General features: G+C 38.8%; 1 protein-coding gene across 2 annotated transcripts in view; it reads left to right on the top strand.

The window, feature by feature from the left end:
* Trip11 (thyroid hormone receptor interactor 11) overlaps window positions 1–14505 on the top strand; it is a 71512-nt gene that overhangs the window by 15557 nt on the left and 41450 nt on the right. For both annotated transcript variants that reach the window (XM_031357806.1, XM_031357807.1), the window contains exons 6-11: window positions 920–1085; window positions 1552–1914; window positions 4899–4939; window positions 5806–5892; window positions 8944–9156; window positions 9703–12723. In XM_031357806.1, coding sequence (XP_031213666.1) covers window positions 920–1085; window positions 1552–1914; window positions 4899–4939; window positions 5806–5892; window positions 8944–9156; window positions 9703–12723 — 3891 coding nt within the window. The remainder of the gene's footprint in view (window positions 1–919; window positions 1086–1551; window positions 1915–4898; window positions 4940–5805; window positions 5893–8943; window positions 9157–9702; window positions 12724–14505) is intronic.

Here is a 14505-nt window from a genome sequence, read left to right as displayed (position 1 = left end):
TTTTTTTTTTTTTTTGTCAAATTTCTTTCATGAGAAAAGTCTTGGTTACATATATTTATAATGGCAAGAATTGTTTTAAATTATAGTCATGTATAGAACTTTTCGTTTTGGCTTAAAGCTACATTACAAGTGTAGATCAGGACCTGGAGAGATGTTTATTAGCATAGGTAAAGACACTGCTCTTGGCAGTTTTGAGTCAGAACTACAGAAGGATGATTGAGCAAGAGAGGAGCAGCACAAGGAAAACCTGTATGGATGAGTCTGTTAGAACAGTTTAGATGGCAGGACTTAACAAGATAACGCAGCATCTAACACCAGGGCTCTGCTGGAAATGTGGACTGGATACCAAAGAACAAGAACACGACTAGCTGTGCTATTACCAGATGTTTGCAGTGACCCCACTGATTTCAAGATCTAAGATAGATCTAGCCGGAAAGCTGGATGTGACTTTATGCACCTGTAACCTAAGCCCTAGGGAGGCTGTGGCAGGAGGGATCACAATGTCAAGGCAAGCCTGGGCTATGCACTGAGTTCCTGACCAACCAGAGCTATGTAACAAGAAAGATCTGACTCAAAACAACAAAACAGAGGCAGATTCTTGGCTCTAGTAGTGAAGGAATATGTCCTAAAGAAAAGATGATGTTCTTGGCCTCAGATATAAGGGATTATTTTACCCACGTTTTGTTCCATTGTGTTCTTGATGTTTCCTCACTAAAAATAGAACAACTTTTTTAACTCTAAGGAGGCCTGGACCCATCAGAATTGTCCTTATTTGGAGACTGTGGTTGAATGCTTTTCAGCTTTAATATGTTCAGATAGTCAATTTTAATAATACAAACTTTTAAACAGTGAAATAAAACACTTTTTTTGGATTATTTATTGATCATGTACATTCTTAAATTTGTTCCTGTTTTTTAAGGAACTTAAACAGAACAGAAGTCAAGAAATTGATGATCATCAGCATGAAATGTCAGTATTGCAGAATGCTCATCAACAGAAACTGACAGAGATAAGTCGTCGGCATCGAGAGGAGTTAAGTGACTATGAAGAGCGAATTGAAGAACTGGAAAATCTGTTACAGCAAGGTTATAGAGTTTACTAACGTCACAGATTAGATGACATTCTTAAGTGACAAACCTTAGACAATTTATAGATCAGAATACTTTTGTAAATGTAGGCCAAGTTCCATGGAATAAAAAGTGACTCATTCTATTCACGGCTAAGTTTGTAGCGATGCCGTGGCTTCATGGGTCTATAAACATGAAAAACCCTTGGCACTTATATAAATAAGTTCGTAGATTGCTCTGCATTGTTTGCTGATGACACTACAGCAAAAAAAAAAAAGAAAGAAATATTTTCACCTTGTTTCAAACTCAAATATATAGACTTTAGTAGTTCAAATGAAGTATTTGACTTTTTATTTAAAATTAAAGTAATTTTACTTTTTAAGTTGTCCAAGTTCTAAACACTCTTAAGTCTATATTATATATAGCAAGCAATTTATGTTTTGGAATATAACATTTGATTCCTCTTGTTCTTTTAATGTTTTAGGTGGCTCAGGAGTTACGGTAACTGATCACTCTAAAGTATATGAGATGCAAAACACTATTCAGATCTTACAGTTGGAAAAAGTAGAATCTACCAAAAAAATCGAAGACCTCGAGAATAAAATAAAGGAGATACATAAAAGATTGTCTTCTGCAGAACAAGACCGGGAAGTCTGGAAAGAAGAACAAGAGCGGCTGGAAGTGGAAAAGAGACAGATAACTGAGCAGTGTGAGCGCTTGAAGCTGGAACACAGTGAAGCCCAGCAGAGTGCTCTGAGGCAGAGTGATGCTGGGACAGAGGACGGGAGGATCCTCTCACACAGCACCTCAGGCGCTGAGGTCTTGAGATTACAGCAAGCCTTGACTGGTATAAAATGTTTGGAACTTACATTGGTGTTTCTTGGCATACTAGGTCTTTTTAGAGACAAACACTTGAGTAATTGCAAAGTTTATGGAAACGATTATGTAATTAGAGTATAATTGTGGGCTTCGGATTCAGCACCCAATACTTGTCTGCTAGTGTCTCTCGGCCTCCTTTCCTTATACTCGTATGTGTTTACATACAAGTTAGTGATTCAGAGAGCCAGGTAGACTGCTGAGAAGAGATTGTGGGTATAGCCATTGTTGTTCATAGGTGTTGGTCTGTTTCTTTAATGTAGACAGAATTGAATATCGTCTGTAACTAATCAGAGCCCAGACTCTTCCATTAGGGAATGTAACCTTGCATCAGCAACAGTGCATTGTTATGCATTGAAGTGATCTGTAATAGAAGCAAAGGCTTGAGTGATAGGAGTATAGGTAGTCTTTGGGGCTCCAGCTGATACTTAGTACACAAAAAATGAAGATTAAAGGAAATAGACAAAGCCCAGTATTCATTCATAGCAGGAAAATAGGGGGAGGGAGCTCCTCAGCTGAAAAGGTGCATTTTACTGTGCACTTTGTCCCTTTAGTATAAACTCTGTAGGAACTCATTGATTCCTGCTCTGAAAGTGTCCAGTTCTGTGTGCTTGTGAACACCCGTATCTGTGTCCTACATGCCAGTCTATCATGAGCTCCTGACCTGAATGGCCAAATCTATATATAACATGGATTTTCACCCTAAAATTAAATTAAATTAAGATTATCTTCTCTTCTCCTCTCCCTTCCTTGCAGTCCTTCCCCCTAATCTTTGGGAAGCAGAATTCTAGAAGTCAACCATGCTCTGTAGTTTTTAGTTCCTTGATTTCTTCCTATGTGAGTGATATTCAGGATTGCAACCCCAAGGATCAGGGTTTCTTAAGTGCTTCAGGACTGGGAGCTGCCACTTGAGTAAAGAGAGGGCAGTTCAGTGGGGGACCCCCTCTGGACTCACAAGTAGCTCATTTTTAAGTGTGTTTTCTTACCATATTGACTGAGCCCCTTGAGTTTGGTTACCAATAGAGCCTCTCTCCTAGTCCTTCCGTCTTTCCCATTTCTATAACCATAGAATTACTTCAGTCAGGGAATAACTGCTTATTTTCTGCATTAACTGTTACAGATCTCTTTTTTTTTTTTTTTTTTTGGTTTTTCGAGACAGGGTTTCTCTCTGTAGCCCTGGCTGTCCTGGTACTCACTCTGTAGACCAGGCTGGCCTCGAACTAGGAAATCCACCTGCCTCTGCCTCCCAAGTGCTAGGATTAAAGGCGTGTGCCACCACCGCCCAGCTTTGTTACAGATCTCTTAATGGAGTAAGCAGAAAATTGGTTAAGAATAACAGAGGTGGGCCTGGAGAGGTGATTCAGTTGTTACAAGTGCTTGCTGAACAATTATGAGGATGAGGCTTTGGATCCCATCATCCAAATATCAACCTGAACATCCGGTGTGAACCATAACCTGAGCTTTGAGGGGATGGGAACAGGAGGATTGCTGGCTACCATCCTGGCCTAGAAACAAGTCAGGTGTAGGAAGAGACCCTGCCTTGAAAGACTACTAGATAGGTGGAGAGTGACAGAGGAAGAAATACAAAACACCCTCTCTTGGCCTGTGAACAAGCGCACAGATACACTCACACATGCAAATCACTCTTTACAAAACAAGAAGGTTGGGCTAGGCAATAATATTATCTTCCTTGTAGGGATGGAGTAGTTGTGCGGGCTCTCTGAGTTACTGTCATCCTCAGACTTTCCTTTTGAACAGCATCTGTTCCCATGTGAGTGTTAGAACAGTATCGGTTGTTTATTCTTTGGTTTCTGTTATTCTTCAGCTTATCTTTTTCTTTCTATTATGGAGCTAGAATAAATTTTTAGAAATGCAAAGCCTCTACTTTATATGGCTTTATGGGAACTTGATGAAATCTGAGCTTTGTTAGACATGATACCTCTTGTCTTCTGGTCTGTATTTACTTCCTCAGTTTATTCCCATCGCCCAGCTTTGTCCCTTTAGCCGCAATGGACTCTGTGGTTCCTTTTGTCAGTACTGTCCTGGTTCTTTCTCCATAGTATTTGCTGCATTGTCTGGACAGTGTTCCTAGTTTTTCTTTGGCCAGCTAGTATTACATTGACCCATTGGAGGTCTTACCTGTACCGAGGAAGAGGAGGAGGACCTGCGTTGCCTCTTGCAGGGCCTCTTTGTTTCACCCAGTCAGGACTAGATGCTTGCCCTTCTTGCCCTCAGAGTGGTCATGCTTGCTATTTTACACTGTAGGCAATCATTGTTTACTTGTTTCTACCACAATTTTATTCTGAAGTGTAAGCTCATAGAGAGCAAAAAGTGAAGTTTTCTCTCTTTGTCTAGCACTGGCTTTGTCATAAATGCTCAGTTGTCTTGGAATGAGTGGTAAATGAATTGCTTCAGCTGCTCTCATCTTATTTTGTCTCTGGCTTCCTCTTCCAGAACCTTTTTTCTCTATGGATCTATATGTAGTACATTATTACTAAATCACTTTAGGTAAAGTGATTAGATAATTATACTGTTATGGTATAAATTTTTATTTATTGCTTTTCAAGGCTTTTTTTTTTGTTGGTTGGATTTTTGTTTGTTTTGTTTTAAATAACAATCGTAGACCTTATACTATTCAAACTAATGGGTTGTATTTTGAAACATAACTGATACTATTTTTATCAGGATAGTAAATTAACACTCATCCAGAGCACAGTGATAATTCTTACGCTTTCCTAAAGCATTGGACTTTTGCATGGTTTTAAGCTTATAACTTACTTGTTACAGTCATAATAGAAATAGAGAATGGCAGAAGTGTGTTTTATTTCAAACTGTCAACCTGGTTGCTAGTTGTATCTATAAATATACTTTGTTTACTGCACCTCTTAGTTTAATTGTGGGAGGCAATCATTCAAATATTCTAAGTAATGTCAGACTCATTCATTGTTTTTACAGATGCTGAAAATGAAATAATGAGACTAAGTAGTTTAAACCAGGTAACTTCTTGTTATGGGAGAGAGTGCTGGGCATTATTTTACTAAGAGAGTTTTGATTCGTTGTGTTTGTTTATATTTTGTTTTCTCACAAATTCCTGTAAATTTATCCTAGGAACTTTAGTGACATTGTGCTCATTTACTAATAGCAAGTTTTTGCATTGTAAATTGATATGTTTGCTATGTAATTGGTAAAGGTATATTGTTGCAGAGCGATTTAACAGTATAGACAGTAACCAGATGCTATATCAGATGTTCCATAAAAAATTCAAAGGGTTTTTGTTTTATGTTTTATGTGTTCGTGTGTGTGTGTGTGTGTCTGTGTGTGTGTGTGTGTATGTGTGTGTACACGTGTGGAGGTTCCTTCCAACTTTACATGGGTTCCTGCTATTGAACATGATTGCCAGGTTTGCACAGCACGTGCCTTTACTTGCTGAGTCATTACCAAACCCTTGTATATTAGTTCAAATTACTTTGTAAACACATATTGATTTGTTTTTGTTTTTTGTTTTGTTTTGTTTTTATTTTTTTGAGATGGGATTTTACTGTGTAGGTTTTGCTATCCTAAAACTGTAGGACAGGCTCTAGACCAGGCTGGCCACTGAAAGTCATAGAGATCTGCTTGCCTGGGGCCTCCTGAGTGCTGGGATCAAAGGTGTCTGCCACTACCTGGCTTTAATTTTTAATGTAATAAATACTCTATAAGAATGTCTAAAATGATGAACTGATTCTAAACTGTCCAACTGAATTATTTTAATCTTTAGATGCTACTAGAGATATACTGAGTAGAATTGCACAATTATGTAACCAGATTGCTTTCTTGTAAATTGAAAATTCTGTTATCTGAAAATACTTTAACATTTTCATAGGATACCAATCTTGCTGAAGATAATCAGAAACTTCGGATGTGTGTCCAAACTTTAGAAAAAGAGAAGTCTTTATTGAGTCAAGAAAAGGTAGGTGCTGTTAAAATGGGGTGGAATTACAATGGTATGTGACATAGGTCACAACCAAGGGTCGGTTTCTAGGACAGTGGAATGTGTAGTGATAGAGTCCTCAGAACCAGTCTGAGCTCATTGATATGCTTGCCAGGCCAGGTTGGAGTAGCTGGGCAAGGTTCAGAGTATGAGAGGCTGGCCAGAGTGTGTGTGTAAACAGAAGCCATGGCGTACAGATATGAGCAGGAAGGAAATGGTTTCTGATGGAGTCCCTACAGCAGCACCTACACAGGTAGGCGGAGAGCCATTATGTAGTAGGAATACAAATATTGGTGAGCAGTAAAGGAGGGTAGTTTTGCTGTTAGAAATGGAATCCTTTTTGTATATGTTAGTAGCAAAGATGGAATAGAGTGTTATGATACACTGGTAGGGAGAAGCATTATGTTTGTGTCTCTGGGAATTAATTTCTTATCAATGACGGGTACTTTGATAGAGGTAGCTAGAAATTGAGTTAAAGACTAGAATTTGAACTCAGTTTAAATTGTGAATTTTTTAAAGTAATAAGTATTTATGGGTGAATGCATTCAGTAATACATGCTGAAAACTTATGCCTTTGTTACATGGCCTCTTTCACAGATTTTTATAATCTGTGTTAAAAATTCCTAGAATACTTTTCTATGTTATATAGAAAATATTAATTATATTATTAATATTTAATATATGTTAATATGTCTGGCATTACATATGTTAAATATTAATTACATTATTAATATTTAATATATGTTAATATGTCTGGCATTACATATGTATCCTTAAAAAATACCAGTGTCACCATACTACATACACTGTTTTAATATCTCTAAACATTTTAGTTTCAGCTTCTTTTCACATCAGCATATAAGCAGTACTCTGAGAGACATGATAGGCCTTTCTAAGTTGTTTGTGTACAGCCCTGGACATGGTGAGAGATCTTTCATGACATTTGTTCTGTTTATGGAATGGCAGCAGTGACTCACTGTTGCTGTCTTTATTACTGTGTACGTGCGACTTCTGGTTTTGTTCCCACCGAGTCCTGCTCTTTGTCTAACTGGCTCAAGTACACTTTGAGGTTGTAGACCTCTTCACATATGCTGAAGGACCTGCTGACTTTTCTGATAACCGTTTCCTTCCTTGTGATGTTAGTATTCACTGTAATGCTTCCCTGAACTGTGTTTTTATCCACTTAGCAATGCCAGATGTGTCTGTGCTCTTCTGATCAACCTGAAAAAAAATTATTTGTGGTTCTTCTAAATGGACAAATAACTTTAGGAAGATTTTCCAAAATTTTAGGTTCTCCCTTTTCTTTCTTCCTTTTTTACAATTTACATATTTTTTGTTTTATGTGTATAAGTGTCTTGCCTGTATATGTAGTTTGTGTACTACATGCATGTTTGGTGCCCATTGAGGCCAAAGACATCAGATGCCTTGAGACTCTAGTTACAGGCTGTTGTGGTATTGGGAACCAAGCTTGAGTCCTCTGTAAGAGTGAGGCCCCTTACCTGCTGGGCTGTCTCTCCCCATCATCCTCCTTTTCGTTACTGTTTTTTTCTTTTAAAGATTTATTTTATTTATTTTATGTATATGAGTACACTGTAGCTGTACAGATGGCCATGAGCAGTCATGTGTGTGGCTGCTGGGAATTGAACTCAGGACCTCTGCTGGCCCTGTTCGCTCTGGCCCTGCCCCTCTTCACTGTAGCTGTCTTCAGATGAACCAGAAGAGGGCATCCAGTGTCATTACGGGTGGTTGTGAGCCATCATGTGGTTGCTGGGATCTGAACTCAGGACCTTCGGAAGAGCAGTCAGTGCTCTTACCCACTGAGCCATCTCGCCAGCCCTTGTTACTGTTTTTTGAGATAAGATCTCACTGTGTATCCTAGACTATCCTGTCCTGTTATTCTCTATATAGCCTCAGCTGGTTTCAGGTTTATAGCAGTTCCCCTGCCTAGCCCCATAAGTACTGGGGTGGCAGGCATTAACCCCCACATCTGGCTCAGAATTATCATTTGGATCGGGAGGAAATAAGAAAGGTGATAAAGAGCTGGGCGGTGGTGGTGCACCCCTTTAATCCCAGCACTTGGGAGGCAGAGGCAGGCTGATTTCTAAGTTTGAGGCCAGCCTGGTCTACAGTTGAGTTCCAGGACAGCCAGGGCTATAGAGAGAAACCCTGTCTCGAAAAAACAAAACAAAACAAAAAAAAAAAAAAACAAAAAAAAAAGAAAGGTGATATACTCTCCTATAGTTTTTGCATGATATTATTAGTTTTTTTTTTTTTTAAAGGAAATTGAGATTTTTTTTTTAAAGGAAATTCTTTCAAAGTAGATCCCAGAAAGGTTCAATTTAAGGTGGCTTTATATTGGTACAAAATTTATAACATACGTAATTGTGGGAAAATGATGTTGAGTTCTAGAGAACTATAATTTCATAGGTTTTCAAGAAAATCGTTATTACATAGTAGACTATTAGTGCACGTATAGGTCCGTGTTAAGTAACGTTGGGTTTGTGAGAAGGAAACCTGGTCTACTTGCTCAGAAGGTAAAGGAAGCAGAGAGGTACATTCTTCAGTTAAAAGAAAGTTTTGTATTTCAGCAGAATCAAATCATTAGTAAGTTCCTTTAATGAGAAAGGATGCCTTTCAATTTCTAATTAGATTTATAGCCTGATTAAGTACTGATTTCTTTTTCAATTTTATTTAATCTGGCTGGGTATTAGTGGAAATTAATAGATGGGAGGTTGGGGACTTTTAATAAAATTGTGTGTGGTCAGCATGAGGATGGGGACTAGAAAAGGCTCTGACTGAGAATGGTCCTCTGCAAAGAAGGTAGAGTTAGAAGGTGAGCACAGAGTTGTAGAAATGTTCTCATTGGAGCTGGAAGTAAACCTCCATGACCGGAGGCTGGGGCATTTTTCCAGTACAAAGGATTTAGGAGAAACGGCCCCAGTATGTTTATTTATGTCTGTATGTTCTATCTTTTGAGGTCTCTTCTTGAATGATGGTATGTGCTGCTTTCTCTGTGCTCTTTCCTTTAAGGAAGAACTTCAGACATCACTTTGCAAACTGAGCAGTGAATACGAAGTCATTAAAACTACAGCTACAAGGGACTTAGATTTGTTTTCTCAAGTACATGACTTAAAACATGACCTGGAGGTGAAGGAGCAAGAACTGAACCAGAGTATTCATGAAAATGAAGTACTTATGGCTGAGTTAGAAGAACTGGACAAGCAGAACCAAGAAGCTACTAAGGTAACAGAGCAGTCCATATGAGTGCAAGGCCTGAGCGGCACACTTCAGTCGTCTGGGTGCTCAACTCTTAGACAGGGACAGTATTTTGTGGTTTCATATTTTATGTGTTTATGATCTAATGAGAGGCTTACCTTTGTCTTTAAAGTGCCAGTTACTACAGTATGTTTGGATTTGAAGCTATTCAACTCTGGGTTAGGGGATGTGAGCAAGTTAGCATGGCTTTGTGAATTCTATACACAGACAGGCAGCAGCCGCCAGCTGCTATTTATTGACACCTGCTCTCATGTTTAAAAGTTGGAAACAAAATATGTATGATGTTTAAAAAAGCTAGATTTTTTTTGATTTTTAGATTTTTACTCCTAAAAGATAAAATTGAATTTTTGTAAATAATTTTATGAGACATCGTGAGATAGAAAGTTGTTTTTTTGAGTAGATTAAAATTATCAGATTATTATTCTATTATATATGAAATTTTATAAAATTTGCTTTAGATCCTAACATGAGAAAATGTCACAAAGTTACTGTGTAAATTAATTTTTCTTTCAGCATGTGATTTTGATAAAAGATCAGCTATCAAAACAACAAAGTGAAGGAGATAGTGTCATCAAGAAACTGAAAGAAGAGCTAGATGATGAAAAGCAGAGAACCCATCAACTTGAGGATGATAAAATGAATATTATTAAAGAGTTAAATGTACAGAAAGAAAGGCTAACTCACAGTGAACAGGCCCTAAGTGAGTTACAGTTAACCAAACAGAAGCTTGAAGGTAAAGTAGAAGATTTAGTAGATCAGCTAAGTAAATCAGAGAAAAGTAATTTGGACATTCAGAAGGAGAACCATGAACTGAGGGAACACATCAGACAAAATGAAGAGGAGCTGTCCACAGTCAGGAGTGAGTTAACTCAGTCCCAAACCCAAGGCTCCAATAGTAACTTGAAGGATGAGTTACTTAAAGAAAGGGAAACTGAAGTTCGAAACTTAAAGCAAAATCTTTCCGAAATAGAACAGCTCAATGAACATTTAAAGCAAGTTGCTTTTGATCTTAGAACAGAAAATGAAAAGTTGGTTGTAGAATGTGAAGATGTAAGAAATCAGTTGGAAGAATCTGTTGCTGGCAACAACCAGATTTCTCTGGAAAAAACTGCTATGCTGGAATGGGAAAAGGCACAGCTAGAAACAGAGCTGTGTCGAGCTAAAAAGAGGCTATTGGAAGAAGAGAGGAAGTACAAGCAAACTGTCGAGGGACTGTCCAGCGCACACAGCCCAGATTCCTCTGCTTTACAGCTGGAACAGGAGCGCTTAATTCAGCTCAATCAAGAAAAAGACTTTGAAATAACAGAACTCAAAAAAAGTATTGAGCAAATGGATACTGATCATAAGCAAACCAAGGAGACTTTGTCATCTAGTTTAGAAGAGCAGAAACAATTGGCACAACTTATAAATGAGAAAGAGATTTGTATTGTGAAACTTAAAGAAAAAAGTTCAGAACTGCAGAAGGAATTAGACAAATGTGCTCAGACCTTAAGGAAAAATGAGACTTTAAGGCAGACCATAGAAGAAAAGGATAGAAGTCTTGGATCCATGAAAGAAGAGAACAACCACCTGCAAGAGGAGCTGGAGAGACTTCGGGAGCAGCAGAGTCGGGTAGTGCCCGTGCCTGAGCCTAGAACCCTTGGCAGCACCACAGAGCTAGAATCTGAGCTGTCTCAGCTACACATAATCAAGGATCACCTGGAAGAAGAAATTAAACATCACCAGAAGATGATTGAAGACCAAAACCAGAATAAGATACAACTACTCCAGTCTCTTCAGGAGCAGAAGAAAGAAATGGATGAGTTTAAATACCAGCATGAACAAATGAGTATCACACACACACGGCTCTTTTTAGAAAAAGATGAGGAAATTAAGAACTTGCAAAAAACAATTGAGCAAATGAAAACCCAGTTGCATGAAGAAAGACAGGACAGTCAAACAGAGAGTTCTGATATTTTTCAAGAAACAAAAGTTCAGAGCCTTAATATAGAAAATGGAAGTGAAAAGCATGACCTATCTAAAGCCGAGACGGAAAGGTTAGTGAAGGGGATAAAAGAGAGGGAGCTAGAGATTAAGCTTCTGAATGAAAAGAACATCTCTTTAACTAAACAGATAGATCAGCTGTCCAAAGATGAGGTCGGCAAGCTCACTCAGATTATCCAGCAGAAAGACTTGGAGATACAAGCTCTTCATGCCAGGATTTCCTCGGCTTCCTACTCACAGGACGTTGTATACCTTCAGCAGCAGCTGCATGCATATGCTATGGAAAGAGAGAAAGTAATGGTTGTTTTGAATGAGAAGACGAGGGAAAACAGCCAGCTAAAAACAGAATATCATAAGATGATTGATGTTATTAGTGCCAAAGAAGCAGCCCTTATTAAGTTGCAAGATGAGAATAAAAAAATGTCCACTAGATTTGAAAGTAGTGGTCAAGATATGTTTAAAGAAACTATTCAGAATTTATCCCGGATCATTCGAGAAAAGGACATTGAGATCGATGCACTGAGTCAGAAGTGCCAGACCCTGCTGACAGTCTTGCAGACGTCTGGCACGGGTAGTGAGGCTGGAGGGGTTAACAGTAACCAGTTTGAGGAACTCTTACAGGAGCGGGATAAACTGAAGCAGCAAGTGAAGAAAATGGAGGAGTGGAAACAGCAAGTGATGACCACTGTCCAGAACATGCAGCACGAGTCTGCCCAGCTCCAGGAAGAACTTCACCAACTTCAGGCACAAGTTTCGGTTGACAGTGATAACAATTCTAAACTGCAAGTGGACTACACAGGCCTGATCCAAAGTTATGAGCAGAATGAAACCAAACTTAAGAACTTTGGGCAGGAATTGGCACAAGTTCAGCATAGTATAGGGCAGCTTTGTAATACCAAGGACCTTCTTTTAGGAAAACTTGATATTATGTCACCCCAGCTCTCCTCTGGCTCATCACTTACCTCTCAGGCAGCAGAGCCTCTTAGAGCAAGCCAGTCTTCTGAGCCACATGAGTCTTCTCAGTTGCTTCAACAAGAGGTAGATGATCTGAGAAAATCACTGCAGGAAAAAGATGCCACAATTAGAACGCTCCAGGAAAACAATCACAGGCTCTCTGACTCCGTTGCTGCTTCCTCAGAGGCAGAAAGGAAAGAGCACGAGCAGACTGAGTCAGAAGTTAAGCAGCTAAAGGAGAAACAAGAGGTTTTACAAAACCTACTTAAGGAAAAAGACCTCTTAATCAAAGCCAAAAGTGATCAATTACATTCTTCAAATGAAAACTTTGCTAACAAAGTGAATGAAAATGAGCTTTTGAGGCAGGCAGTGACAAATTTGAAGGAGAGAATATTGATTTTAGAAATGGACATTTCTAAATTAAAAGGGGAAAATGAAAAAATCGTAGAAGCATCCAAGGGGAAGGAAACAGAATACCAGGCGCTACAAGAGACCAACATGAAGTTTTCCATGATGTTACGAGAAAAGGAGTTTGAATGCCATTCCATGAGAGAGAAGGCACTTGCTTTTGAGCAATTACTGAAAGAAAAAGAACAGGTATGTTTGGATGACGAATGTAGAAAACTGCTGAGGATGGAGGAGCCTCTGAAATGTGCTTTTTTTATGTTGTTTGTAAGGAGACTAAGCTTGTCCACTTAGTAATACTTATTTTAGGGTATTTTGGTTTATGTGTAGTTTCCTCAGACATTTAGAAATTTCTTCCCCAAATTACTAGATATTTTCAAATTATTTAGTAGTAATTAATTCTTTATAGACTCCTAAGTACACAACAAAGATTCAGTAGCAAATACTATTTTCCCCATAGTGGAAGTGAGTTATCAGAGTGTTTCTTAAGGGGATGGTAGAGATCAACCCTGGGACCTTGTGCACTAGGAAAACATTATACTTATAAGCTATTTACTTGCCTATCAGAGGGAAGTTTTGAAGTCATTTTAATTACATTTCAGGCATATTTCAGTAGGTTTTAGAAATGGCCAACATTTTAGAGATTCCTGTATGAAAGGACCATGAGCTGCAGTAAAAATACTTTTACATTGTGACCTCTGTGTGCATGTATTTGTATGAGAGAAACTGAAAAGTTTGAGAAACCCAAAATTATCCGTGTAACATGTAATAGATTGTTAGAAAAAATATGCTGGGTGATCCATTAAATTGACTTTACATAGCATTGATTTATTTACTGTGTGAGTGTGCTCCTGGCACAGTGAACGTGTGGAAGTCAGAATATCTTTAGAAGGTCAGTTCTTTCTCCACCTTGTGAGTTCCTCAGATCAAATTCAAGTCCTCACTGAGTTGTATTGCTGGCTCTACATTGACTCTAATGGATCAATCCACAATTTGAAAGTGTTTGCAGTTAGTAGTTCCTTAGACAGAATAAGCTCTGCACATACCCTGTCCCCAGCTCTGTTGCTGGTAGAATTGTTTCCTCCTTTATCAGCAGGTAGTATTGGTATGGTTTGATCATTTTGGGTTGTTTATTTATGGAGGGTCATAGCAGTTAACTGTAAAGTGTCAGTTCCTTCTGATGTGTTCACTGGCTTGTATGCTTACGTCAAGCTCCTTTATTAAACTTGCTTTAGTAGCCTGTTTACATATTCACTGTAGTGAGAATTCCTGAAGATTTATTATGATCTGTAAGTACTATATATAGCACATCTTTGGAGTTAGTTTTTAGTGTGAGTTCTGTACTTTGGTAGAAAACATTTGGAAAGGAGATGATAGGCAGAACAATGCCCTGTTCAACCACAGTTTATTTTAATTCTTTTGTCTGTGCTGGGGTTGGACCTATGACCTCATGCTTACTAGGGAGGCAGTGTGCCACTGACTTACATAACCCAGTCCAGCATCTGCTTCTTGAACATGTATGTGCTGCTAGGCGCAGGATTCAGCATTGTTCGACTTCTTTTTACCAGTTACATTTTCCTGTAAGGGCCCTGAATTAGCTGATCAAAATGTACACTGTTTGGCCAGACATGGTGGTCCATGGAAGCCTAGCACCTGGGAGATGGAGGCAGGAGGGTCAGGAGGGTCAGGAGCCAGCCTCCTCTGCCTTAGGAAGCTAACCTCGGCTTTTCAGATCTTGTCATTAATGGTACTGGCCTATATGGTTCAGAATTGCTTTACGAGGTCTGAGAGCGTGAACCTTCCCACTGTTCCCTGACTGACAGTGGGTCTAAGAGCATACCTGACTGGGAGGTGGGACAGTGATGTCTCCTGTACTTTAGGTACAGTCTTTTTAAAGTGCACTCTTGGCATTTGGTGTCATTTCTGTCTATAGTATTGACATCTATAGATCTAAATTATACAGATTACATTGAA

Source organism: Mastomys coucha, unplaced genomic scaffold (genome assembly GCF_008632895.1).
Source record: "Mastomys coucha isolate ucsf_1 unplaced genomic scaffold, UCSF_Mcou_1 pScaffold6, whole genome shotgun sequence".
Lineage (NCBI taxonomy): Eukaryota > Metazoa > Chordata > Mammalia > Rodentia > Muridae > Mastomys > Mastomys coucha.
This window is presented reverse-complemented; position numbering and strand designations above follow the sequence as displayed.